The sequence below is a fragment of the Salmo salar genome, chromosome ssa11 (genome assembly GCF_905237065.1).
Source record: "Salmo salar chromosome ssa11, Ssal_v3.1, whole genome shotgun sequence".
Lineage (NCBI taxonomy): Eukaryota > Metazoa > Chordata > Actinopteri > Salmoniformes > Salmonidae > Salmo > Salmo salar.
This window is the reverse complement of record NC_059452.1, coordinates 13,750,396-13,778,142: the sequence shown is the minus strand read 5'-3', so window position 1 is coordinate 13,778,142 and position 27,747 is coordinate 13,750,396. Positions and strand designations below refer to the sequence as shown.

The window sequence follows — 27,747 nt, the reverse complement described above, 5'->3', positions numbered from 1 at the left end:
TGATAGTCTGTAGATAGGCCATCGGTAGATGCTCTACAAGTGTTACCATACCCTTAAATATAGAACTTGTTATCTAATATCCAATAGCTTCAGTGTCCAAATAAAAACTTAGGGGGGTGTATGTGTATGTCTTTGTTTTGTGTGCATGTGTGCGTGTGTGTGCATGTGTGCATGTGTGCGTGTGTGTGCATGTTTGTGTGCATGTGTGCGTGTGTGTGTGTATCCCCCTAATGCCCGTGGGAAGGAGAGTCAATGTGATCATTGCATTTGATCAAAGCCAGGTGTAAATCTGTCCCTCCATGTTAAAGACAGTCCCTGCCCGTCTCCCACAGCACTGGTAATGAGACCAGACAGATGGCGACAGCATCCCCTCACTGAGCTCCATTTCCATTCTCTTAATGTCAATCTAGGATTCCTCCCTCTGTCTGCTCCCATACCCTTAATCACACTGAGCAACACTGACACTCCTCGGGACCTAATGATCCCAGATTGACACAGCTCAGGTGTTCCCAGCATGGCACTTAAAGCCTGCCGTCAGCCTGGAGATTAAGAGTGGGAGAGATGAGAGCACACAGACACACTACACATTGTCAGAAAGTTACACACACACTCACATATTTAGTCAGAAAGTTACACACACACTACACATTGTCAGAAAGTTACACACACACTCACATATTTAGTCAGAAAGTTACACACACACACTCACATATTTAGTCAGAAAGTTACACACACACTCACATATTTAGTCAGAAAGTTACACACACACTCACATATTTAGTCACACAGTTACACACACTAAACTTTGTAGAAACACCCAAATTCAAAAACATGCATTTATTAAACGTTTCATTCATCAGATATGACTATTGGAGCCTTCTCCCTTCTAACTATTTATAACTATGTCACTGATATCATTAAAATTGGATGAAATCTCTTTCCTTTCCACCTGTCTCCTGTGTGCTGAAGAGTTTCGATTGGAGCAGTAGGGGGACACTGTCTGTGTCAAACAGGGCCCAGGGGACTGAGGGGAGTGGGGGTGGGCAGAGGTAAAGCCCAGGGCCCCTGCTCCAGCTCCAGCTCCCCTCTCTCTCCTAATCCCATGCTAGAAGGTGTCGGCTCAATTAGAGGCATCCTTGACTCAGGGGAGAGACGGCCTCGGCTCAGGAGCTCTCTCACCTTGGCACCCTCTCCTTGGCAAAGCTGCCATGCTCCACATTGAGGTTGAAGGCTGTTCCGTCCCCACCCCCCCCACTCAATATCCCCGACATGGCCAGAGTGGTCTTTCTGTGTAAGTGTTGGCTGTGACATTGTGTAGCAGGGCTGGGTGGTGTCTGTCTTGCTGGGCCAGGGCCAGGGCCAGGGCCAGTGGCAGGGCCAGTGGCTCTTGGGTGTGGAGAGGGGAGGGGATTGACAGGGCCTGTCTGGTCAGGTCTGGGAACACATTCTGTTTATTGCCTGTATGTTTCTCCTGCTCATTGAAGAGATTTGGGGGATGCATCGATTTAGCCTCGAAAAACGAGAGGGACGAGTCCTCTGGCATATGTTGGCTTCTATTCTGATCTTGTATAACTTTGTTTGTTTTCGTGTCTGTGTGTGTGTGTGTTGCAGACGTCACAGCGAAGGAGTTTATTGAGCAGCGTGGCAGCGTGAAGAGTCGCTATGAACTGCTGGTGGACTTCCTGTCAGAGATGTTGGCGGTGGGCGTTGATGACATCAACGTCTTCGGCCTGATGGACATCAGGGAGAGGACACTGGACGTGCGCTTCGCGGTGCACAGCAGTCCCTTCCTCAGAGCAGAGAAACTACAGGGATACCTCGCTGCTCACAAACAAAAGGTACTGTATAATGATGACCCTACTGTGATTTTCTGTGAGTAAAACAAATTGTAATAAAACAACGATGGTGTGATTATTTTAATGAGCCTCACTCAATGTTAAGCATTAGAAGATGCAACCCTAACTTGACCCCACTGAAAATACACACAGGATTACTGGACAGAAGACATTTACATGTATGGTCCAATTATGGAAAATACAGTCACTCAGGATTGTTGCTAGCCTATTTTGAAGAGAGGGGGATTTCAATCGAAAAAAAGATGCAATATGTATTTGTGTAGCCTTGTGTTTTCCACATAATGAAAAATGTAACCCTCTAGTTTTTTTGAGCTGGTTTGAGTGGATGTTACGAATGGATTATGTAACATTGCAATGTCAATTACAGTATAATATATCTGAAGCTGCTATTATGGTGCTGTCACTTTGAATACATTAGTTATTGCAGTATTGGACTGTATTCACCAGACCAGCTATAGATTATTGTGGGCTGTTGAGCCTTACAGTGTAGTTGTTACACAGGGACAATCTTTAAAGTTAAACCAGACCATTAAATCGCCTAGTGGTTAACCGTGTTGGGCCAGTAACCAAAAGGTCACTGGTTTGAATCCCTGAGCCGACTAGGTGAAAAATCTTGAGCAAGGCACTTAACCCTACTGTAATTGCTCTTTTAAGTCGCTCTGGTTAAGAGAGTCTGTAAAATTACTAAATTTACAATTTCAAAATTGTAATCATCCTCCTTACCCTACACTTAGATTCTGCTTCCTCCTGTTCTGACATCTCTTCATTGAGGCGCACATTCACTTCCTCTTTCATGCAGTTGAAAGCTAGAGAGGAATAGTGTAGGGAGAGAAAGAGAGAGAGAGGGGGATATACAGAGTTAGAGAAGGAGAGGGAAATTAGTGAAAGAGAGAGATAGAGATAGAAAGAAAGAGAAAGGGAGAGAGAGAAGGAAAGGAGAAAGAGAGGTTGGGGATGCTTCAGGTGTGGTTTGTGGTTGGTCTGTGCTCTTTCATCTGGATTTTGTGTGCCCCTCTGAAAAGACATTGATCACAATGAGATGTGAAGCGTGGCGAGTGAAGATGAGAGGGAAATAGGGATGGGGGACGGCTGCGGTTATTAAAGTTCGCAATTCTACAGTAATGCTCAGAAATATGAGACAAAATGGTATTTTCTCTTTCTCTCTCTCGCTGTTGCTTTCACGGCAATAGAGATTTCCCTTGCTGGTAGAGCATTTCAATTCTTAGTGCACCCCTGACAGTTTTAAGAAAGAACATATTGGTTTGCTGTGGTTAAATCCATTGATATGTAGACCAAGTTCTATATTCCTCTTGTAGAAGTAATAAAGTGTCTAGAGAGAAGGGATGTTCTAGTTGATTTTGGAAAGTGAAACGGGACCCTTTTGTGTTATAGATCTCTGCTTCCAGGCCTTTTGTTGTGAGACTTCATTTCTGGATCCTGTAATGTAAAATGGGTTGTCTGGGTACATGGCCAATCCAAAAATAATTATAAGTAAGTTATATCGAAATATCCAAACATAGCCCTACATACTCTTTGTCAGCGTCTTGCCGGTAGATGATATTGTGAAGGAAAATGCCTCCCCTAAGTCCCATAATAAAAACGGTATTTTGAAGTACACTACATGACCAAAAGTATGTGGACACAGCATTCCAAAATCATGGGCATTAATATGGAGTTGGTCCCCCCTTTGCTGTTGTAACAGCCTCCACTCTTCTGGGAAGGCTTTCCACTAGATGTTGGAACATTGCTGCGGGGCTTCCATTCGGCCATAAAAGCGTTAGTGAGGTCGGTCAGGCACTGATGTTGGGCGATTAGGCCTGGCTTGCAGTCGGCATTCCAATTCATCCCAAAGGTGTTCGATGGGGTTGAGGTCAGGGCTCTGTGCAGGCCAGTGAAGTTCTTCCACACCAATCAGTCATTGTATGCTGTAGTGTTAAGATTTCCCTTCACTGGAACTAAGGGGCCTAGCCCGAACCATAAAAGAACAGCCCCAGACCATTATTCCTCCTGCACCAAATTTTACAGTTGGCATTATGCATTCGGGCAGTGATTCATCACTCCAGAGAACACGTTTACACTGCACCAGAGTCCAATGGTGGTGAGCTTTACACCACTCCAGCCGACGCTTGGCATTGTGCATGGTGATCTTAGGCTCGTGTGTGGCTGCTCGGCCATGGAAACCCATTTCATGAAGTTACAGACGAACAGGTCTTGTGCTGACTTTTTTATAGAAATATTTGTCTATGGAGATTGGCTGTGTGCTCGGTTTTATACCTGTCAGCAACGGGTGTGGCTAAAATAGCCAAATCCCAAAATTTGAAGGGATGTCCACATACGTTTGTATATACAGTGGCTTGCAAAAGTTTTCACCCCCTTTGCATTTTTCCTATTTTTTTGCCTTACAACCTGGAACTAAAATGAATTTTGGGGGGTTTGTATGATTTTATTAACACAACATGCCTACCACTTTGAAGATGCAAAATATGTTTTATTGTGAAACCAACAAGAAATAAGAAAAAAAACAGAAAAGTGTGTCACGACTTCCGCCGAAGTGGGTCCCTCTCCTTGTTCAGGCGGCGTTCGGCGGTCGTCGTCATCGGTTTTCTAGTTGCCACCGATCCACGTTTTCTTTTTCCATTTGTTTTGTCTTCATTGTACACACCTGATTTCATTTACATTTACATTTACGTCATTTAGCAGACGCTATTATCCAGAGCGACTTACAAATTGGTGCATTCACCTTATGATATCCAGATTTCTATTTCTTAATTATTGTTCCCTATTTAACCCTCTGGTTTCCCCATTGGTTTTGTGCGTGTTTGTTCTGTGTTAAGCTGTCGCGCGTATTTGTGAGCTGAGTTTGTTTCCCTGCGTGGAATATTTTGTTCTTTTGTTGAGTAAAGATCTTTTACTCATTCTCCGTGTCCTGCGCCTTACTCCATCCCACCTGCTGCACATTGACTCTTGACAAACTGAGCGTGCATAACTATTCACCCCCGCAAAGTCAATACTTTGTAGAGCCACCTTTTGCAGCAATTACAGCTGCAAGTCTCTTGGGGTATGTCTCTAAAAGCTTGGCACATCTAGCCACTGGGATTTTTGCCCATTCTTCAAGGCAAAACTGCTTCAGCTCCTTCAAGTTGAATGGGTTCCGCTGGTGTACAGCAATCTTTAAGTCATACCACAGATTCTCAATTGGATTGAGGTCTGTGCTTTGACTAGGCCATTCCAAGACATGTAAATGTTTCCCCTTAAACCACTCAAGTGTTGCTTTAGCAGTATGCTTAGGGTCATTGTCCTGCTGGAAGGTGAACCTCCGTCCTAGTCTCAAATCTCTGGAAGACTGAAACAGGTTTCCCTCAAGAATCTCCCTGTATTTAGTGCCATCCATCATTCCTTCAATTCTGACCAGTTTCCCAGACCCTGCTGATGAAAAACATCCCCACAGCATGATGCTGCCACCACCATGCTTCACTGTGGGGATGGTGTTCTCGGGGTGGTGAGAGGTGTTGGGTTTGCGCCAGACATAGTATTTTCCTTGATGGCCAAAAAGCTCAATTTTAGTCTCATCTCACCAGAGTACCTTCTTTCATATGTTTGGGGAGTCTCCCACATGCCTTTTGGCGAACACCAAACGTGTTTACTTATTTTTTTCTTTAAGCAATGGCTTTTTCTGGCTGCACTTCCGTAAAGCCCAGCTCTGTGGAGTGTACGGCTTAAAGTGGTCCTATGGACAGATACTCCAATCTCCGTTGTGGAGCTTTGCAGCTTCTTCAGGGTTATCTTTGGTCTCTTTGTTGCCTCTCTGATTAATGCCCTCCTTGCCTGGTCCGTGAGTTTTGGTGGGCGGCCCTCTCTTGGCAGGTTTGTTGTGGTACCATATTCTTTCAAATTTTAAATAATGTATTTAATGGTGTTCCGTGGGATGTTCAAAGTTTCAGATATTTTTTTATAACCCAACCCTGATCTGTACAACTTTGTCCCTGACCTGTTTGGAGAGCTCCTTGGTCTTCATGGTGCTGCTTGCTTGGTGGTGCCCCTTGCTTAGTGGTGTTGCAGACTGTGGGGCCTTTCAGAACAGGTGTATATATACTGAGATCATGTGACACTTTGATTGCACACAGGTGTACTTTATTTAACTAATTATGTGACTACTGAAGGTACTTGGTTGTACCAGATCTTATTTAGGGGCTTCATAGCAAAGGGGCTTGGTTGTACCAGATCTTATTTAGGGGCTTCATAGCATACATATGCACGCACCCCTTTTCAATCTTTTTTAAATAAATTTTTTTGAAACAAGTTATTTTTTTCATTTCACTTCACCAATTTGGACTATTTTGTGTATGTCCATTACTTGAAATACAAATAAAAATCCAGGTTAAACTACAGGTTGTAATGCAACAAAATAGGAAAAACACCAAGGGGTATGAATACTTTTGCAAGGCACTTTATAGTGTATATTGTAGCTCTGTTGCTGATCGGCTGGGGGTCTGTGGATTGTGAATAGGGCATGTGATATTGGTTGAGTTGTGAGTGTAGTGGTGGAATAGGCATGGGGAGAGGGAGCCCCTTTGTTACTTTTAAACAGTGTTTTATTTACTGCCCCTGATCTCTGACAGCCCATCCCTACCCTATTTCCCCATGTATGCTCTTCTCCCTTCTCTTTCCGCTCTCTCCCAGTGTGTGTGTGTCTGTGGATTTGAACACTCAAGATCCCCCTGCAGCCTGCTGGGATTGAGGAAGTGGACATCTCAGTATGTTCCTAACCCCAAAGGTTCTCCTCTCTTCTCCCCGTTTACCCCTCTGTTTTCCTCTTCATATCCCTTATGCCCTGCTGTCCCCCCCCTCATCTTCCCCTCAACCCCTCCCATACACACACCCTGTGATGTGGCAAAGGCAGAGACACACTGACAGAAACAAACAATGCCTAAAAAACATGAGGTGAGAGACACCCAGGGGCAGGGTGAAGCAGGAAAAAACTTTTCTGGTAACACTTTCCATGAAGTCCATATGCATAGTGCATTATACAGCATTATACTTGTTCTCATAATGCATTATAAAGCATTACCCATGTTCTCATAATGCACTCTGGTAGAGTAATAATGCAGTATAAACCCGTGGCGGTCAGTGCTGTTTAAGATTAGGGAGGACATTTTGGGGGGGATTATGAGCATGTCCTTATTTCTATTACAGCATGTTGGATGACTGTCACTCAAATTCCATTCACCTAGTTCAATGTAACTGCGATAGGTTTAAGCTACTACATTTTTTAAAACATTTTAGTCATTTAGCAGACGCTCTTATCCAGAGCGACTTACAGTAGTGAATGCATACATTTCAATTAATTTCATACATTTTTTTTTTCTCGTACTGGCCCCCCGTGGGAATCAAACCCACAACCCTGGCGTTGCAAACACCATTGCAATCACCATGCTCTACCAACTAAGCCACAGGGAGGACATGATACTCTAATTGTCCCTATACCCATAATGAGGTTGCTACAACCTAGCTTATGAATGACAGTTTACAGCGTAGGTGCACACAGGTCGAGAGACAAATGTGAGGTGACAGACAGTGACATTCAGTACCACCTTGCACACTCTTGCCTGGATGTAGATGATATAGGGTGTAATCATTTGTCGAACAGTTGCAAACAGGAGTTTATATTGGACAAATTCAGGTATGTTCATCCCCGTTTTGTTCCATTTGCTTCCGTTTAAAAAATGTTTTCAGCATAATCGGCGGAATGAATACACCCCTGATCTCGCGTAAACACAGTTCACTTTCATAGCAGCCACGTTGTATTCCTTCTCGCATTCATGTGGTCTACCTCCTCTCACCTCTTCCCTTCGCTTGTGGACTTCAATGCACAACACATCAGCTGTACATGACCAGGCAAAATAACCTTTCCAAACCAAACCGCTACACACAGCCTACATCGTTGTCACCATATTAGCTAAAGTAACATCATAGTCAGCATAGCTAACAGAACTAACGCGTTAGTAAACGCGCTACAATCATGCAGTAACGTTAGTGTACAGTCAGTGAGCAGTTACACCAGTGGGACCTGGTGGCAATAAATGAGTAATATCAAAAGCTGACCTTGACTTGGAAGAGTTCCAGTGTTGTGTTGGAAAGTCATAGCCAGTTAGCTTACATAGCATCCCTCTGTTTGAGCGGGGTGTTTCAGTAGGCTAAACTAGCTGAAAGTGAAAAAAACTGAGGAAATCTCTCTAACATAGCATCCCTCAGTTTTAGCTAACATAGCATCCTCTCTTTAAGCAGGGTGTTTCAGTAGGCTCAACTAGCTAGCTGTAATTATGAAATCTCTCTCTCTATTTCTTTTATTTATTTATTTATTTAACCTTTATTTAACCAGGTAGGCAAGTTGAGAACAAGTTCTCATTTACAATTGCGACCTGGCCAAGATAAAGCAAAGCAGTTCGACACATACAACAACACAGAGTTACACATGGAGTAAAACAAACATACAGTCAATAATACAGTAGAAACATAAGTCTATATACAATGTGAGCAAATGAGGTGAGATAAGGGAGGTAAAGGCAAAAAAGGCCATGGTGGCAAAGTAAATACAATATAGCAAGTAAAACACTGGAATGGTAGATTTGCAGTGGAAGAAAGTACAAAGTAGTAATAGAAATAATGGGGTGCAAAGGAGCAAAATAAATAAATAAATACAGTAGGGGAAGAGGGTAGTTGTATGGGCTAAATTATAGATGGGCTATGTGCAGTGATCTGTGAGCTGCTCTGACAGCTGGTGCTTAAAGCTAGTGAGGGAGATAAGCGTTTCCAGTTTCAGAGATTTTTGTAGTTCGTTCCAGTCATTGGCAGCAGAGAACTGGAAGGAGAGACAGCCAAAGGAGGAATTGGCTTTGGGGGTGACCAGAGAGATATACCTGCTGGAGCGCGTGCAACAGGTGGGTGCTACTATGGTGACCAGTGAGCAGAGATAAGGGGGGACTTTACCTAGCAGGGTCTTGTAGATGACCTGGAGCCAGTGGGTTTGGCGACGAGTATGAAGCAAGGGCCAGCCAACGAGAGCATACAGGTCGCAGTGGTGGGTAGTATATGGGGCTTTGGTGACAAAACGGATGGCACTGTGATAGACTGCATCTAGTTTATTGAGAAGGGTATTGGAGGCTATTTTCTAAATTACATCGCCGAAGTCGAGGATCGGTAGTATGGTCAGTTTTACAAGGGTATGTTTGGCAGCATGAGTGAAGGATGCTTTCTTGCGAAATAGGAAGCCAATTCTAGATTTAACTTTGGATTGGAGATGTTTGATGTGAGTCTGGAAGGAGAGCTTACAGTCTAACCAGACACCTAGGTATTTGTAGTTGTCCACATATTCTAAGTCCAGAGTAGTGATGCTAGATGGGCGGGCAGGTGCAGGCAGCGATCGGTTGAAGAGCATGCATTTAGTTTTACTTGTATTTAAGAGCAGTTGGAGGCCACGGAAGGAGAGTTGTATGGCATTGAAGCTCGTCTGGAGGGTTGTTAACACAGTGTCCAAAGAAAGGCCTGAAGTATACAGAATGGTGTCGTCTGCGTAGAGGTGGATCAGAGACTCACCAGCAGCAAGAGAGACATCATTGATGTATACAGAGAAAAGAGTTGGCCCAATAATTGAACCATGTGGCAACCCCTTAGAGAATACCAGAGACCCTGACAACAGACCATCCGATTTGACACATTGAACTCTATCAGAGAAGTAGTTGGTGGACCAGGCGAGGCAATCATTTGAGAAGCCAAGGCTTTTGAGTCTGCCGATGAGGATGCGGTGATTGACAGAGTCGAAAGCCTTGGCCAGGTCAATGAATACGGCAGCACAGTATTGTTTCTTATCGATGGCAGTTACGATATCGTTTAGGACCTTGAGCATGGCTGAGGTGCACCCATGACCAGCTCTGAAACCAGATTGCATAGCGGAGAAGGTGCGGTGTTGCTTGCCTTGAAGCGAGCATAGAAGTGATTTAGCTCATCTGGTAGGCTCGTGTCACTGGGCAGCTCGGGGCTGTGCTTCCCTTTGTAGTCTGTAATAGTTTGCAAGCCCTGCCACATAAGGTGAGCGTCGGAGCTGGTGTAGTATGATTAAGTCTTAGCCCTGTATTGAAGCTTTGCCTATTTGATGGTTCATCGCAGGGCATAGCAGGATTTATTGTAAGCTTCCGGGTTAGAGTCCCGCCCCTTTAGCTCAGTGCGAATGTTGCCTGTAATCCATGGCTTCTGGTTGGGGAATGTAAGTACAGTCACTGTGGGGACGACGTCCTCGATGCACTTATTGATAAAGCCAGTGACTGATGTGGTGTACTCCTCAATGCCATCGGAAGAATCCCGGAACATGTTCCAGTCTGTGATAGCAAAACAGTCCTGTACTTTAGCATCTGCTTCATCTGACCACTTTTTTATAGACCGAGTCACTGGTGCTTCCTGCTTGAATTTTTTCTTGTAAGCAGGAATCAGGAGGATAGAGTTGTGGTCGGATTAACCAAATGGAGTGCGAGCTTTGTATGCGTCTCTGTGTGTGGATTACAGGTGATCTAGAATTTTTTTCCCTCTGGTTGCACATTTAACATGTTGATAGAAATTTGGTATAACTGATATAACCCTTTCAGGTCAGAGTTCCAAATATCTCTAACGGTCGCCCCAGTGTGAGTTTTTTTATGCACGTGATGTTCGAACGTTCTCTCCATTCCAGAATGTGATTGTTACATAAACAACAACACTGAATGGCTCAGAGTGGGAGTGAGAGGTTACCGTGATTGACTGCCTGCACGCGCCATTTGTATCAATAAATCACTATCATAAAATGTTTTGTGTGGTATTATTGATATATTTAGTATTTTATTCACGTTTTTCAATTACTCGTGATAAATCATGCGTTCCGATTTTTGCATAAATTGTAATGGGCGCATAGTATGTGTGTAAAATAATGTTTTGAAGGTTGTACTGATTATGATGAGCTAAGCTAATTCCAGCTATGTGTATGGAGCCATGTTTGTTGACATACAATGCATTCTGGGTTTCACGTAATCGTCTGTTTGACCAAAGATGTTATGACAAAATGAGGTGAGTAAGAGTTAACTCATTTTTTGAGGACTTCCAGAAATGAATGGTGGGATGTGAAAGACGGTAGATGACACACCCCTTCAAAATGCAAACAGACCAAACTCATCTTGTCTTCTCTTATTATCTTCGGTTTCTGTGAGGAAAAAATGCATGGCTGTGCGCTGAAACTAATCGTCGGATAACTTTCGATTTCTAGAAAGTGTTTTACCTAATTATTTCGATCAATGGTGAGCTCACCCGTGATGTGATTAATTATACATAGTAATTGCTATTAGCTAATTCATATTGTAGTTTACGTCAGCCGAGAGTTAGAAAATATGACTGTGTAACGGCTCGGTAGTCGGGTAGGAGGAATGAGGCGCAGGAAGCAGCGAACACAGGGAGTGGTGTTTTTAATCACACAGGATAAACAAAAGTTCCCAACCATAGGGAATAAAATACAAAATAGATGACCAGGTAAAGCCGACGAACAACACTTCGTCAAAGAACACAAACTAATCCCGCACAAACAACAGACGGGCCAGCTGAACTAAATACCCCCTCTAATAGCTAATTGGCCACAGGTGCCCAAAACCAAAAAAGGGAAAACCAAAAAGGGATCGGTAGTAGCTAATAGGCCGGTGACGACGACCGCCGAGCGCCACCCGAGCAGGAGGGGGCGCCACCGTCGGTGGGAATCGTGACAGTACCCCCCTCCTGACGCGCGGCTCCCGCAGCGCGCCGACACCGGCCTCGAGGTCGACCCGGAGGGCGAGGCACAGGGCGATCCGGACGGAGGTGGTGGAAATCCCTCAACATAGATGGGTCCAGGACGTCCTCCGCCGGCACCCAGCACCTCTCCTCCGGGCCGTACCCCTCCCAGTCCACGAGGTACTGCAGGCCCCTCGCCCGGCGTCTAGAGTCCAGAATGGCCCGAATGCTGTACGCCCGGGGACCCCCCGATGTCCAGAGGGGGCGGAGGGACCTCCGGCACCTCATTTTCCTGAAGGGGACCAGCTACCACCGGCCTAAGGAGAGACACATGAAACGAGGGGTTAATGCGGTAATAGGAAGGGAGTTTCAACCGGTAACACACCTCGTTTATCCTCCTCAGGACTTTGAAGGGCCCCACACACTGCGGCCCCAGCTTCCGGCAGGGCACGCGGAGGGGCAGGTTCCGGGTCGAGAGCCAGACCCTGTCTCCCGGTGCGAACACTGGCGCCTCACTGCGGTGGCGGTCAGCACTCCTCTTCTGCCGCGCACTGGCCTCCTTTAGTGAGTCCTGGACGGCTCTCCAGGTCTCCTTGGAGTGCTGGACCCAGTCCTCCACCGCAGGAGCCTCGGTCTGGCTCCGGTGCCATGGTGCCAGGACCGGCTGGTAACCTAACACACACTGAAAGGGTGATATGTTAGTAGAGGAGTGGCGAAGTGAGTTCTGGGCTAATTCAGCCCAGGGAATATACCTCGCCCACTCCCCTGGCCGGTCCTGGCAATACGACCTCAGGAACCTGCCCACCTCCTGGTTCACCCTCTCCGCCTGCCCATTGCTCTCGGGGTGATAACCGGAGGTCAAACTGACCGAGACCCCCAGCCGCTCCATAAACGCTCTCCAGACCCTGGATGTGAATTGGGAACCTCGATCAGAGACAATGTCCTCCGGCACCCCGTAGTGCCGGAAGACGTGGGTAAATAGGGCCTCCGCAGTCTGCAGGGCCGTAGGGAGACCGGGCAATGGGAGGAGACGGCAGGACTTAGAGAACCGATCCACAACCACCAGAATCGCCGTGTTCCCCTGAGAGGGGGGAAGATCTGTCAAGAAGTCAATGGACAGGTGCGACCATGGTCGTTGTGGAAGGGGGAGGGGCTGTAACTTCCCTTTCGGTAGATGCCTAGGAGCCTTACTCTGGGCACATACCAAACAGGAAGAGACATAGGACCTCACGTCCTTAGCCAAGGTGGGCCACCAGTACTTCCCCCTTAGACTCCGCACTGTCCTCGCCTCACCAGGATGACCCGCAGTAGGTAGCGTGTGCGCCCACCGAATCAAACGATCACGAACACCGAGCGCCACATACATGCGCCCCACGGGCACCTGCGCAGGCGCAGGTTCCAACACCAATGCCCGCTCGATGTCCGCGTCCACCTCCCATACCACTGGTGCCACCAGCCTAGACGCTGGAATGATGGGAGTTGGATCGATGGGCCGGTCCTCCGTGTCATAGAGACGGGACAGCGCGTCGGCTTTAGTATTCAGGGAACCCGGTCTATAGGAGATGGTAAACCTAAACCGGGCGAAGAACATGGCCCACCTCGCCTGACGTGGATTCAGTCTCCTCGCTGCCCAGATGTACTCCAGGTTTCGGTGGTCGGTCCAGATGAGAAAGGGGTGCTTAGCCCCCTCAAGCCAGTGCCGCCACACCCTCAGGGCTTTGACCACCGCTAGCAACTCCCTGTCCCCCACATCGTAGTTACGCTCCGCCGAACTGAGCTTCTTCGAAAAGAAAGCGCAGGGGCGGAGTTTCGATGGCGTGCCCGAGCGCTGTGATAGCACGGCACCCACCCCAGCCTCGGATGCGTCCACCTCCACTATGAACGCTAAAGACGGGTCCGGGTGCGCCAACACGGGTGCGTCGGTGAACAGCGTCTTCAACTTCTTGAAGGCTCCGTCCGCCTCTGTCGACCATCGCAAACGCACCGGCCCCCCCTTCAGCAGTGAGGTAATGGGAGCCGCTACCTGGCCAAAACCCCGGATAAACCTCCGGTAGTAATTGGCAAAGCCTAAGAACCGCTGCACCTCCTTCACCGTGGTTGGAGTCGGCCAATTACGCACGGCCTTAACGCGGTCACACTCCATCACCACCCCCGTGGTGGAAATGCGATAACCCAGAAAGGAGACGGCTCGTTTGGAAAACTCACACTTCTCAGCCTTAACGTATAGGTCATGCTCCAGCAGTCTACCAAGCACCTTGCGTACCAGGGACACATGCGCGGAGCGGGTGGCGGAATACAGTGCCTTGCGAAAGTATTCGGCCCCCTTGAACTTTTCGACCTTTTGCCATATTTCAGGCTTCAAACATAAAGATATAAAACTGTATTTTTTTGTGAAGAATCAGCAACAAGTGGGACACAATTATGAAGTGGAACGAAATGTATTGGATATTTCAAACTTTTTTAACAAATAAAAAACTGAAATATTGGCCGTGCAAAATTATTCAGCCCCCTTAAGTTAATACTTTGTAGTGCCACCTTTTGCTGCGATTACAGCTGTAAGTTGCTTGGGGTATGTCTCTATCAGTTTTGTACATCGAGAGACTGACATTTTTGCCCATTCCTCCTTGCAAAACAGCTCGAGCTCAGTGAGGTTGGATGGAGAGCGTTTGTGAACAGCAGTTTTCAGTTCTTTCCACAGATTCTCGATTGGATTCAGGTCTGGACTTTGACTTGGCCATTCTAACACCTGGATATGTTTATTTGTGAACCATTCCATTGTAGATTTTGCTTTATGTTTTGGATCATTGTCTTGTTGGAAGACAAATCTCCGTCCCAGTCTCAGGTCCTTTGCAGACTACATCAGGTTTTCTTCCAGAATGGTCCTGTATTTGGCTCCATCCATCTTCCCATCAATTTTAACCATCTTCCCTGCCCCCGCTGATGAAAAGCAGGCCCAAACCATGATGCTACCACCACCATGTTTGACAGTGGGGATGGTGTGTTCAGGGTGATGCGCTGTGTTGCTTTTACGCCAAACATAACGTTTTGCATTGTTGCCAAAAAGTTCGATTTTGGTTTCATCTGACCAGAGCACCTTCTTCCACATGTTTGGTGTGTCTCCCAGGTGGCTAGTGGCAAATTTTAAATGACACTTTTTATGGATATCTTTAAGAAATGGCTTTCTTCTTGCCACTCTTCCATAAAGGCCAGATTTGTGCAGTATACAACTGATTGTTGTCCTATGGACAGAGTCTCCCACCTCAGCTGTAGATCTCTGCAGTTCATCCAGAGTGATCATGGGCCTCTTGGCTGCATCTCTGAACAGTCTTCTCCTTGTATGAGCTGAAAGTTTAGAGGGACGGCCGGGTCTTCGTAGATTTGCAGTGGTCTGATACTCCTTCCATTTCAATATTATCGCTTGCACAGTGCTCCTTGGGATGTTTAAAGCTTGGGAAATCTTTTTGTATCCAAATCCGGCTTTAAACTTCTCCACAACAGTATCTCGGACCTGCCTGGTGTGTTCCTTGTTCTTCATGATGCTCTCTGCGCTTTAAACGGACCTCTGAGACTATCACAGAGCAGGTGCATTTATACGGAGACTTGATTACACACAGGTGGATTCTATTTATCATCATTAGTCATTTAGGTCAACATTGGATCATTCAGAGATCCTCACTGAACTTCTGGAGAGAGTTTGCTGCACTGAAAGTAAAGGGGCTGAATAATTTTGCACGCCCAATTTTTCAGTTTTTTATTTGTTAAAAAAGTTTGAAATATCCAATAAATTTCGTTCCACTTCATGATTGTGTCCCACTTGTTGATTCTTCACAAAAAATTACAGTTTTATATCTTTATGTTTGAAGCCTGAAATGTGGCAAAAGGTCGAAAGGTTCAAGGGGGCCGAATACTTTCGCAAGGCACTGTATATCAGAATGTCATCGATATAGACTATCAGGCCCTGCCCGTGCAGGTCCCTGAGAATTTCGTCAACAAAGGATTGAAAGACGGCTGGAGCATTTTTCAACCCATACGGCATGACGAGGTACTCATAATGGCCCGATGTGGTACTAAAGGCGGTTTTCCACTCGTCTCCCTTCTTGATACGCACCAGGTTATACGCGTTCCTGAGATCCAGTTTTGTGAAGAACTGTGCTCCGTTAAATGATTCCACCGCCGTAGCGATGAGAGGTAGTGGGTAACTAAACCCCACCGTGATAGCGTTTAGACCTCGGTAATCAATGCACGGACGCAGACCTCCCTCCTTTTTCTTCACAAAAAAAGAAACTCGAGGAAGCGGGTGAGATGGAGGGCCGAATGTACCCCTGTCCCAGGGATTCCGTGACATATGTCTCCATAGCCGCCGTCTCCTCCTGTGACAAGGGGTACACGTGACTCCTGGGAAGCGCAGCGTTAACCTGGAGATCTATCGCACAATCCCCCTGTCGATGAGGTGGTAATTTGGTCGCCCTCTTTTTACAAAAAGCGATCGCCAAATCGGCGTATTCAGGGGGAATGCGCACGGTGGACACCTGGTCTGGACTTTCCACCAACGTGGCACCTATGGAAACTCCTAGACACCTCCCTGAACACTCCTCTGACCACCCCTGGAGAACCCCCTGTTTCCACGAAATACGGGGATTGTGACCAGCCAGCCAGGGGACCCCTAGCACCACCGGAAACGCAGGGGAATCAATAAGGAAAAAACGAATGTGTTCCTTATGATTCCCCTGCGTTACCATGTCCAGTGGCACCGTAGACTCCCTGACTAGCCCTGACCCTAATGGTTGGCTATCTAGGGAGTGCACGGGGAAGGGGGAATCTAACGGCACCCGCGGAATGTCCAGCTTGATGGCAAGTCCACGATCCATAAAGTTCCCAGCTGCGCCTGAATCGACTAGCGCCCTATGCTGGGAAGAGGGAAAAAATTTGGTAAACAAAACAGGTAAAAACATGTGACCAACAGGGGGTTCTGGGTGACTCTGGTGCTGACTCACCTGAGGTGACCGAGAAGTGTTCTGCCTGCCCTCTCGACTCCCAGACTGGCTCCTCCAGCACCGGTCGGCCGTGTGTCCTCTCCGACCACAGCTGGTGCAGGAGGAGCCACCTCCTCCGGTGCCCCTTGGCACGGCCCCCCTACCTCCATAGGGGTAGGGGCGGGGGTGCACGGGGGTGGAACGGGCAGGACCCTCTCCGAACGCCCGCGGGCAGCCAGCAAATTGTCGAGACGGATGGACATGTCTATAAGCTCGTCCAGGGACAGAGCTGTGTCCCGACAGGCCAGCTCCCTGCGGACGTCCGCCCGGAGACTACAGCGGTAGTGGTCTATGAGGGCCCTGTCGTTCCACCCTGTCCCAGCAGCCAAGGTCCTGAACTCCAGCGCGAAGTCCTGAGCACTCCTCGTCTCCTGCCTGAGGTTGAACAGCCGTTCACCCGCCGCTCTTCCTTCTGGGTGAACTCTGGATAGTGGTCCCTCGCCGAGTCTGGGCTGTTCCAGACCGCATTAGCCCATTCCAGAGCCCGGCCCGTCAGGCAGGAAACGAGGGCACTCACGCTCTCCTCTCCTGTGGGAGCAGGTCTGATGGTGGCCAGGTACAGCTCAAGCTGGAGCAAAAACCCCTGGCACCCAGCCGCGGCACCATCGTACTCCCTTGGGAGCGCCAAACGAAGCGCGCCAGAGCCAGACGTAGTGGGAGGCGAAGGTGGCTGTATCGGAGGAGGTGGAGGTGGAGAGGATTCCACTTCTCTCCCATCGGTCCATCCTCTCCATCATCTGGTCCATCGCTGACCCGATGCGGTGTAGGACCGTAGTGTGGTGAAGCACACGTTCCTCCATCAAGGGAAGAGGAGTGCCTGCTGCTCCCGCTGATTCCATGCCTTTTTCAGTGTTGCGGGATTCTGTAACGGCTCGGTAGTCGGGTAGGAGGAATGAGGCGCAGGAAGCAGCGAACACAGGGAGTGGTGTTTTTAATCACACAGGATAAACAAAAGTTCCCAACCATAGGGAATAAAATACAAAATAGACGACCAGGTAAAGCCGACGAACAACACTTTGTCAAAGACCACAAATTAACCCCGCACAAACAACAGACGGGCCAGCTGAACTAAATACCCCCTCTAATAGCTAATTGGCCACAGGTGCCCAAAACCAAAAAAGGGAAAACCAAAAAGGGATCGGTAGTAGCTAATAAGCCGGTGACGACGACCGCCGAGCGCCACCCGAGCAGGAGGGGGCGCCACCGTCGGTGGGAATCGTGACAGACTGTGTTGGGTCAATCTTTCCTCAGTTAGCGCTAGGACAAATGTAGCCTACATTTTTCCGGTTAGGATGATTGTGTTGTGCTATATATACTTCTGTGAATATCTGAACATTGCATCCAAAAATAAACTGCTCACATTCTGGAGATAACTTTGTAAGGACTGTGTTTGTGTAAATAGTTTCTGAAAAAAGTGTGGCCAGCTCAAATGCTGATTGTTGTGTCATTCGAAACTGGCCGTTCTAAATGAGAGTTCTAATCACACGGGGTGTGATCGTACGCTTCAGGGACCACTGTAGAATGATCACACCCCGTGTGATGGTACGTGTGAACGGGTTAAGCTGATTTCAGTTTACCATGATCAGCTTACCACTTTTGTTTCACAAAAGACCAGCAACAACCAAACAGCTGTACTGAACATGTTGCTAAGTACTGCTAATGAGCATGATGATTTTAGGTCTAGTGTGTAATTATGGTTTGTTTGTATGACTGACTGTATCATTAAATGACTGTTCAGCTGGTGTTCTCTAAGAACGGAGCCATTGAGCACCCTCCTGTCTGATTGAGAGAGAGAGATTTATATTTATGTTTATTTATTTTCCCTTTTGTACTTTAACTATTTGCACATCATTACAACACTGTATATACAGTTGAAGTCGAAAGATTACATACACTTAGGTTGGAGTCATTAAAACTTGTTTTTCAACCACCCCACAAATTTCTTGTTAAAACAAACTATAGTTTTGGCAAGTCAGGTTAGGACATCTACTTTGTGCATGACACAAGTCATTTTTCCAAAAATTGTTTATAGATTATTTCACTTAGAATTCACTGTATCACAATTCCAGTGGGTCAGAAGTTTACATACACTAAGTTGACTGTGCCTTTAAACAACTTGGAAAATTCCAGAAAATAATGTCATGGCTTTAGAAGCTTCTGATAGTCTAATTGACATAATTTGAGTCAATTGGAGGTGTACCTGTGGATGTATTTCAAGGCCTACCTTCAAACTCAATGCCTCTTTGCTTGACATCATGGGAAAATCAAAAGAAATCATCGAAAGACCTCAGAAAAACAATTGTAGACCTCCACAAGTCTGGTTCATCTTGGGAGCAATTTCCAAATGCCTGAAGGTACCACATTCATCTGTACAAACAATAGTATGCAGGTATAAACACCATGGGACCACGCAGCCGTCACACCGCTCAGGAAGGAGACGGAATGTACTGCAGAGATGAATGTACTTTGGTGCGAAAAGTGCAAATCAATCCCAGAACAACAGCAAAGGACCTTGTGAAGATGCTGGAGGAAACAGGTACAAAAGTATCTATATCCACAGTAAAACGAGTCCTATATCGACATAACCTGAAAGGCCGCTCAGCAAGGACGAAGCCACTGCTCCAAAACCGCCGTGAAAAAGCCAGACTACGGTTTGCAACTGCACATGGGGACAAAGATGATACTTTTTGGAGAAATTTTCTCTGGTCTGATGAAACAAAAATATAACTATTTGGCCATAATGACCATCGTTATGTTTGGAGGATAAAGGGGGGAGGCTTGTAAGCCGAAGAACACCATCCCAACCATGAAGCAGGGGCAGCATCATGAAGTGGGGGTGCTTTGCTGCAGGAGGGACTAGTGCACTTCACAGAATTGATGGCACCATAAGGCGGGAAAATGATGTGGATATATTGAAGCAACATCTCAAGACATCAGTCAGGAAGTTAAAGCTTGTCGCAAATGGGTCTTCCAAATGGACAATGACCCCAAGCATACTTCCAAAGTTGTGGCAAAATGGCTTATGGACAACAAAGTCAAGGCATTGGAGTGGCCATCACAAAGCCCTGACCTCAAACCTATAGAAAATGTGTGGGCAGAACTGAAAAAGTGTGTGCGAGCAAGGAGGCCTACAAACCTGACTCAGTTACACCAGCTTTGTCAGGAGGAATAGGCCAAAATTCACCCAACTTATTGTGGGAAGCTTGTGGAAGGCTACCCGAAACGTTTGACCCAAGTTAAACAATTTAAAGGCAATGCTACCAAATACTAATTGAGTGTATGTAAACTTCTGACCCACTGGGAATGTGATGAAAGAATTGAAGCTGAAATAAATCATTCTCTCTACTATTATTCTGACATTTCACATTCTTAAAATAAAGTGGTGATCCTAACTGACCTAAAACAGGGAATTTTTACTAGGATTAAATGTCAGGAATTGTGGAAAACTGAGTTTAAATGTATTTGGCTAAGGTGTTTGTAAACTTCTGACTTCAACTGTAGACATAATATGACATTTGGAACTTTTGTAAGTGTAATGTTTACTGTTAATTTTTTATTGTTTATTTCAATGTTGTTTATTATGTGTTTCACTTGCTTTGGCAATTGAAACATATGATTCCCATGCCAATAAAGCCATTAAATTGAATTGAGAGAAAGAGAGAGAGACACTGTGCCTCAGATCCACATAGGGGAAAGATGAGTCCTGGAGGAAAAAAGGCACAGCATTCCCCAATAGCATGTTACTGTAGCTTTGTGCATCGTCTCTTTCTGTTATTCCTCCCCTCTCTTTTCCAACTGTAATTCAGACAAACTGTCCTCAGGTGCTACTTCTCCAGTCCTTGGACTCAAATCCAATATGGTCAGCAAAGCGTTTGTCAGTTTAAAACAAACGAATTAGCTTCAGGTCCAACCTGTATAATTTCTCTTCCTCCTCCCTCCCGCCTTCTGGCCAACGATGTCCCACTTTTCAGCATATTCTTTGTAGGCCTACAAGTCCCTAGGGTGCCCTTTACTGTTTTCTCCACAGAGTCTGCCCCAGGGAGGTATGGATATTGTAGTCGAAGCCTCATGGGTGCCTCAAACTGTGTTTTGATAAAGCTGACAGTACAGTCATGCGCAAAGCGTAAAGAGCGATCACGTTGCCATCCCTTCCCAGAGGTAATTTGGTCTTATGTAAAATGTCTCTTCTGCCTGTATAGGGATTCTGGGTGTGCATTGTTTGTCATTGGGCACACACCCATACACTCACATCCACACACACCATATTTCTCTGGTGAGCTTGTTGTGTGTCTTTCTACACAAGTGGATTAGGAGATGTTCCATATCAGAAGTGTTTAACCTCTCAGATAAGAAATGTAAAACACCTTTTCAGGCAGTCATTACACAGTATCGTGGCATTGGGGATGTACATGCACGGTAAAGGGGCACCAGACACATACGTTACATTTGGGGAGTCCTAGAGCTTGAGTGGACGGGTGGGAAGGGGAAGATAGCAGTGGAGATGAGAAAGGGAGTCAGGGATGTCTTTTGATACACATCCTGAAGTTTCCCTTGGGTTCTCATTCTACCCATTTTCCTTTAAGTGCTCTCATTGTGTGGGATTGGTAGAGATAAACACATACACATTCTGACATTCTCTTCAATATTCACACACAAGCACTTACTGGTGTATTCTCATAGGAACTCAACAAACTTGCCGCTCTCCCTTTCCAAGCACATTGTCACGTCCTGGCCAGTAAAAGGGGTTATTTGTCATTGTAGTTGGTCAGGGCGAGGCAGGGGGTGTTTGTTTTGTGTGGTTGGGTATTGTGGGTTTAGGTTCTAGTTTTCTTATTTCTATATTTATCTAGCTTTTCTAGTTCTATGTGAGTTTTGTCAATGACCTCCAATTAGATGCAGCTGGTTGTTGTTGTCTCTAATTGGAGGCCATATTTAGTTGTGTTTGTTTTCACTGGGTTTTATGGGTGGTTGTTTCTAGTATAGTCTATGCACCTTACTGGACTGTTTTCGTCATTTGTTTTGTATTGATTAAGTGTTTTCTTTAATAAATAAGAGGATTAGCACTTTACCCGCTGCGTTTTGGTCCCCCTTCAACGACGAGTGTTACACACATCCACTCAAATACAGATGGTACAACACTCTCAGTCACTGATCAAATTGTACCAGCCTAGACACTTTAGTCTGCATAGAAACAACAGTTCAATTGGACACGTGAAGGTGGTAGAACTGCTGCTTTCCATTTGACATTTTAACATTTCCTGACCTAAGGCAGTGGAGCTCTGTTCCACTGGGGGTTCTTCCCAATTAAACTCTGGCACAAATAATACAGTATACATTCTGTGCATGCATGACATATGCCTGAAAACCATGTCTTTGTCTGCCCTGATAGTGTCTGTGGTCACAGTGAAGAGGAGGGGGATGTAACTGTGGTTGTGTGGGAGGAGGGGAAGGAGGGGGTGTCAACCCTTTGCTGGTAAGTCAGACAGAGCGGGAGTCGGGAGGGGGTTAGATGGGAAGTGGTGGTGAGTGTGGCCCATCTAAGTGAAATGTGCCGTGGTACTGCAGCGCTGAAAACAGATTATCTCTGGACGGCTCTCCTCACCCTCCACTCCCTGCTTTCCCCTCACCACTGTCACTATATTGGGCTCCACCCTACAGACAGACAGACAGAGAGAGACAGAGAGAGAGAGAGAGAGAGAGAGAGAGAGAGAGAGAGAGAGAGAGAGAGAGAGAGAGAGAGAGAGAGAGAGAGAGAGAGAGAGAGAGAGAGAGAGAGAGAGAGAGAGAGAGAGAGAGAGAGAGAGAGAGAGAGAGAGAGAGAGAGAGAGAGAGAGAGAGAGAGAGAGAGAGAGAGAGAGAGAGAGAGAGAGAGAGAGAGAGAGAGAGAGAGAGAGAGAGAGAGAGATTACATTTTCACTCTAGGACCTCGTCATCATCACTATCCAACACTGCATATATATACTGTCACAGTCTCTCCCAGTTCATTCTGCCTGAATGCAATGTGGCCCACTTGAGCTGTGAATAAATGGTGTGGAAAGGGTATACGGAAAATGTATGTAAACACAGGTCATGGTGTACTGTATGTTCTATTTACAGTATCAGCACACTTTGAAAATCAGATGCATGGAGGGCCATTTAGAGAGGGTTGTTTTTGTGTGTATTGTGTGGGTTTGCATGTGTATATCCGTGTGTGTGAGGATGTGCATTTATGTAAGTGTGTGTGAGAGAGAGAAGGAGTGTCGTTTGAGAGACGAATTCATACACTCTCTATGCTAATAGGATGGCTGTAGGGGTATTTGCATGTGTGAGTGTGTCACACAACCCAGATGCTTATGTCGAGGATGAAAGAAAGATGGCTAAAACAACAGACATTATGTGCTTTCTGAAGGCTTTAGGATAAACCCTGGTGGTAATCAAGACTGTTCCGCTTTGACTCTTCCATGGCTGTCCCTTGATTACCTTTTAGCTTTATACTTTGTTGTTCCTCTGTCTCCTTTCGCCTCCTATTTCTGTCTTAATCCTCCTAATTGAATTCTCCCTTGATCCTCTCTCTTTCCCTTCATTCCTCTCCTCCTCTCTCTCTTTCTCTCTCTCTCTCTCTGTCCACAGCTGCAGTCGTTCCTGCAAGTGAACGTCAGCCAGGTCCACGTGGATGAGTGTGCCAACACAGACTGTGGCGGCAGCGGCGGCTGCTCCAATGTGCTGAGCGTCAGTGACACGCCCACTGTGGTGGATTCTGGGAGCATGTCACTGGTGTCGGTGACGGTGGAGTCCACGGCAGTATGCAGCTGCTCCGGTAGAGAACACGTCCACAAGATCTGTTCCTCCTATCCCAGAAACCCCTGCTTCAACGGGGGCATCTGTGTCGACACTCAGAGCGGGTACAGGTGAGAAAGAAGTCATACCACCTGCAGTGAAATGTTCACACAGGAGAAGCGGTTTAATTGTGTTTACAGTTGTGTACGGGTGAGCGGAGGTATCAAAAAGCAGCAAATAGCCTTTGGCAGCCTGACCTTTTAGCAGTCACCAGGGTGGGGGATAGGGGAGGGAAGGCTCAGATCTGTTGTTTCCCTGTTGAGATAGTGATGGTTGCCTGGAATCTGCAACAGATAGAGGAGAATGAATACCTGGTAGGAGAATGCTTTATAAATGAGAGTCAGGGCTATGTGTGGAAGAGGAATCAATAAGTCAACTAATGCTTCAATCTTGCTAGAGGGATGAAACTCTTTGAAAGTATTTGGCCAAAAACAGGCAAGTGGCGCCGTGCGCTCGCTTGCTCGCTCACACAAATGCTGTGCTGGTGCTGAATGATAGATCAAGTGAAGTTTTCGAAAGGATCCAAGCCCCTCTTTGTGAGTCTTATCACTTAACCTACCTCCAAGACCTCTCACAAATATGAGGTACACAGCTTTTAGCCTTTTTCTCCAATTATCCAGAGCCAATAATGCTATTGATTCTCTTCACTGAGTCACAATGCCTAAACAGAGAGAAGGGGACTAACAATCCATTTTACAAGGGGGGCGAGGGGGGTAATGGTGAGGAGGAAAGAGCGCAGCAGAGTCATTTGGTACGGGGGTTGGAAGGTGAGGTGGGGGTGAGGGGTGAGGGTTAGACAACCAGAAAACATAACCGAGGCGGTTTAAATAACCTCATTAGCCACGCCCGATTATTCTGCTTCATTTCTAATTGAACAGAGTTAAACCATGTCCACAGGTCTCACCTCTCTCTCCCTCCCTCTCTCTCTCTCTCTCTCTCTCTCTCTGGCTCTCTCTCTCTCTCGCCGGCCAGGCCTTTGATGTCTTTCCGACCTGGGCTCAGCTCACTGCTGTAATCCCAGCAGTGGTTGTTTAGGAGAGAAGCTTTAGCTTCAGTACTGAGCTCTGTGTTCTACAGTACAACAGCCTTGTTGCAGTGCCATATGTCTGGTGCCTCGTGTTCCTCTCTGCTCCTCTCACCTCCTCTACCTCTCTCCCCCGGTGCCTCTCTGTTTTTGGTTCCCTCTTGGTCCTCCTGAATGAATTTCATAGTTGTGCTCTGAATGTCTGAGCGAGCTCAACGTCAAGCTAAATACTTCTGGGATCGTGTTGAGGAGGAAGGCTAAACGCCGCCGGTGATGTGGGGGGAATATTCTTTAATCTAATGATCTTTGTGATTAAAAATGCAACGGAAATGAACACATCAAAACTACCAACCTGGCCGCTACACGAAAGGAGGTATTTAAAAGGGAATGATGCATGTTTTATCATACGTCTGTGTATGTTTTTGTTAGGGTGTTTGCAATGTGGAAGTGCACTTAAATAACAGTGCACAAACTATTTAATGAGAGCTCGAGATCATTTAAAAAATATATATATTTCATCTCTGAGAATTCATGCAACATTTTCTTTTCTGATGGAATTATGTGTCAACCAGATTGTACACAAGCACTGTGGAGACCACTTAGGTACAATAAAAACTGGAGACTGTGTCCGACCTTTGTTTTTAAATGAATCTACTCACGTTCACATATGCCGGGTTGCATCCGGTTTATACGGACCAACATCACACGCGCGCTCGCACCCAGTGCGCACTGGGAGCAGCACGAGCAGCGACGATGTCATCCAAAATCATGGCAGACATTGGACAAATTTAACAATGATTTATCTTTGGTGATGAAAGAAAATGTGGCCTTAGCGACAATTCCTTGAGTAATTCAATAGATGGTTTTGTGCACAAAGACCTAAAGTGGCTTATTAGGAATTTCCAAATCTGACTTCTCCATGTGGCCGTGTATAGAAATGGTCTTTCTGGGCCAGGAGTCAGTTAAACTGCAGTACCGAAGCAAAACTGTAGGAGCAGTCAAAACCGTGCTTCTAGACCAGAAGCCTGACCCCTTTTGGTGGAGACACACTACTACACAGCTGTGTGTCTGGCCTGAACTCTGTGAGCAGAATCAAAATCACCATATTTACTAAGGCACTGCTCTGGGGAGGTGTTGGCCATTCCTCCTGTGGATTTCACTTGTGCAGACTTACGATCCCACGGACGTCAACACAGCCACAGATGATACTTCAGTTGGAGCACGCTGACAGACCTATAACGTTAGTCTCCTGACTGAGAGAGAGAGAGAGAGAGAGAGAGAGAGAGAGAGAGAGAGAGAGAGAGAGAGAGAGGATGAAGGAGGATGACAGGGACACACACACACACCCCGTGCAAACACACACATCGAAAGTCCCTCGTTTGAAATCCACTAGGATTATGAGTTCATATTCAGCTGTAATCTGCTGCTGATTTGGTGTTCATGTCTAGAAAGGAGGTGTATACAGATGTTCCTGAAAAAATTGCCACACATCTTGCCCAAAATTTGAACATATGCCCAAATGCTCTTCCTGGAATTGTCCATCCAGCTTCCCTTTGAAACACGAAAGGAGGAGAAATTTAATTTGGTTCTCTGCTGTTTAATTAAAAGAAGAAAGTAAACCCAGGATTTGTGTCTAGTTGGACGTACTAAGCGTGTAATGTGCCTCGCCATTGGTCCGTACCAGAATGATTTACGCAGCCAACCCAGAGTTAATCCCAGCTCTCTCTCTGTTGCAGACACATATTGGCTTTTAACAGTTGAACTAACATTGCCAGTTTGGCCCAAACACAGGATAAAGTTGTTGATGTGTCAGAACAGAAGAGCCTCTTTGTTGATGACAAGTTGTCCTTGTAGAACTCACATTCCTCAGCTTATATTATAACTGAAAAGCCAAGAACTTAAAAAGCTGTAAAGCATTTTGAGTCTGTGAATGTAGCAAATAATTAACAATGTTAATAGAAATTCCTCACATTATACGTATTCAATTATGACATTTCTACGATTTTTGTTTCCACAAGAGAATGTCTTTATAACTGAATAGGGCAGAGGTCAATGTCAACCTCTGCAGGCTTGGGTATGTGAAACCGTTCAAAGACAAACGCAAGCCTGGTAATAGTTATGAGACAGAGGCAGTGGACGGTTGCTGAGCAGAGCACAGAGCCCTGGCCTGGTTTATCACGGGGTTGAGCACACAGATGTAGAACTGCGCAGATGCGTAAGAGATCCCCAGCGACGCAGCGCAGAGATTTAAGATTTAAGAATTAAGAAACAACATGTAGATAATCGTGGGGCCAGGATTAATAGCAGGATTTGAAAATGGAGGGCAGGGGAGATTACTCGGTCCCTTTCGAACGCTAACAAATAACATTCCCATGTGCACGCAAAGAACAGGAAATGAGCAAAGGAAAAAAAATCTTGAGTACAGTAAGAGGATTGGGCTGAAATCATGTTCCTGATATCTCTGATGGGATAAATGAGTGAGATTATTCCCTAAGACTGGGTAAATTGTTTCCAAATGGAGAGATAAGGTAGGTCAAGTTTCCAGTGTATTGACTTCAATCCCCCTATCTTTACATCTCCTTCTCTCTACAGCCTTATCTCTCCCTCTTTCTTTTCTATAAGTGATCCCTCCGTCGTGCATTACTGTCTGTCACTCTGGGAGATATGTTGATGTCTTTGATGGTCAGATGGTCTGATGGTGTAATACAAGCCTTGTTTGCTGCTCGGGGCCTAGTCCCACTAAGCCGTGACCGTGCGTGCACACTACCTCCCATTCCATGTGATAGTGGTCAGGTAGACGCATGGCTCCAGGCTGTAACCACATCCAGATATCACTGGACTCAACTTCCTGACCGTGCGTGCACACTACCTCCCATTCCATGTGATAGTGGTCAGGTAGACGCATGGCTCCAGGCTGTAACCACATCCAGATATCACTGGACTCAACTTCCTGCCTCTCCACAGTGAGATGGCATTATAGTGTCACTATAGGATCCTGTTTGGTCAACCTGAGCCTATAGGACCTTCATCAGAACCAGTGCTCCTAGAGCTCCTAGACCAAACGTACTTTCATTCCTCTGCGTCATGGTCGGGATACCATGTTGTTGCTGTTCTGCAACGCTGTTGTCCTCTCCCCTATAGTATAATAACGTATGCTATTTAGCAGATGCTTTTATCCAAAGCGACTTATGCGTGCATACAGTCCTCTCTCCTCTCTCCCTTTTTGCTACGGTGTGCC

At 46.3% G+C, this 27,747-nt stretch overlaps 1 protein-coding gene across 3 annotated transcripts in view; it reads left to right on the top strand.

The window, feature by feature from the left end:
• si:ch211-186j3.6 (neural-cadherin) overlaps positions 1-27,747 on the top strand; it is a 255,716-nt gene that overhangs the window by 193,934 nt on the left and 34,035 nt on the right. For all 3 annotated transcript variants that reach the window (XM_014126570.2, XM_045689053.1, XM_045689054.1), the window contains exons 21-22: positions 1,612-1,838; positions 23,279-23,556. In XM_014126570.2, the coding sequence (XP_013982045.2) occupies positions 1,612-1,838; positions 23,279-23,556 (505 nt within the window). The remainder of the gene's footprint in view (positions 1-1,611; positions 1,839-23,278; positions 23,557-27,747) is intronic.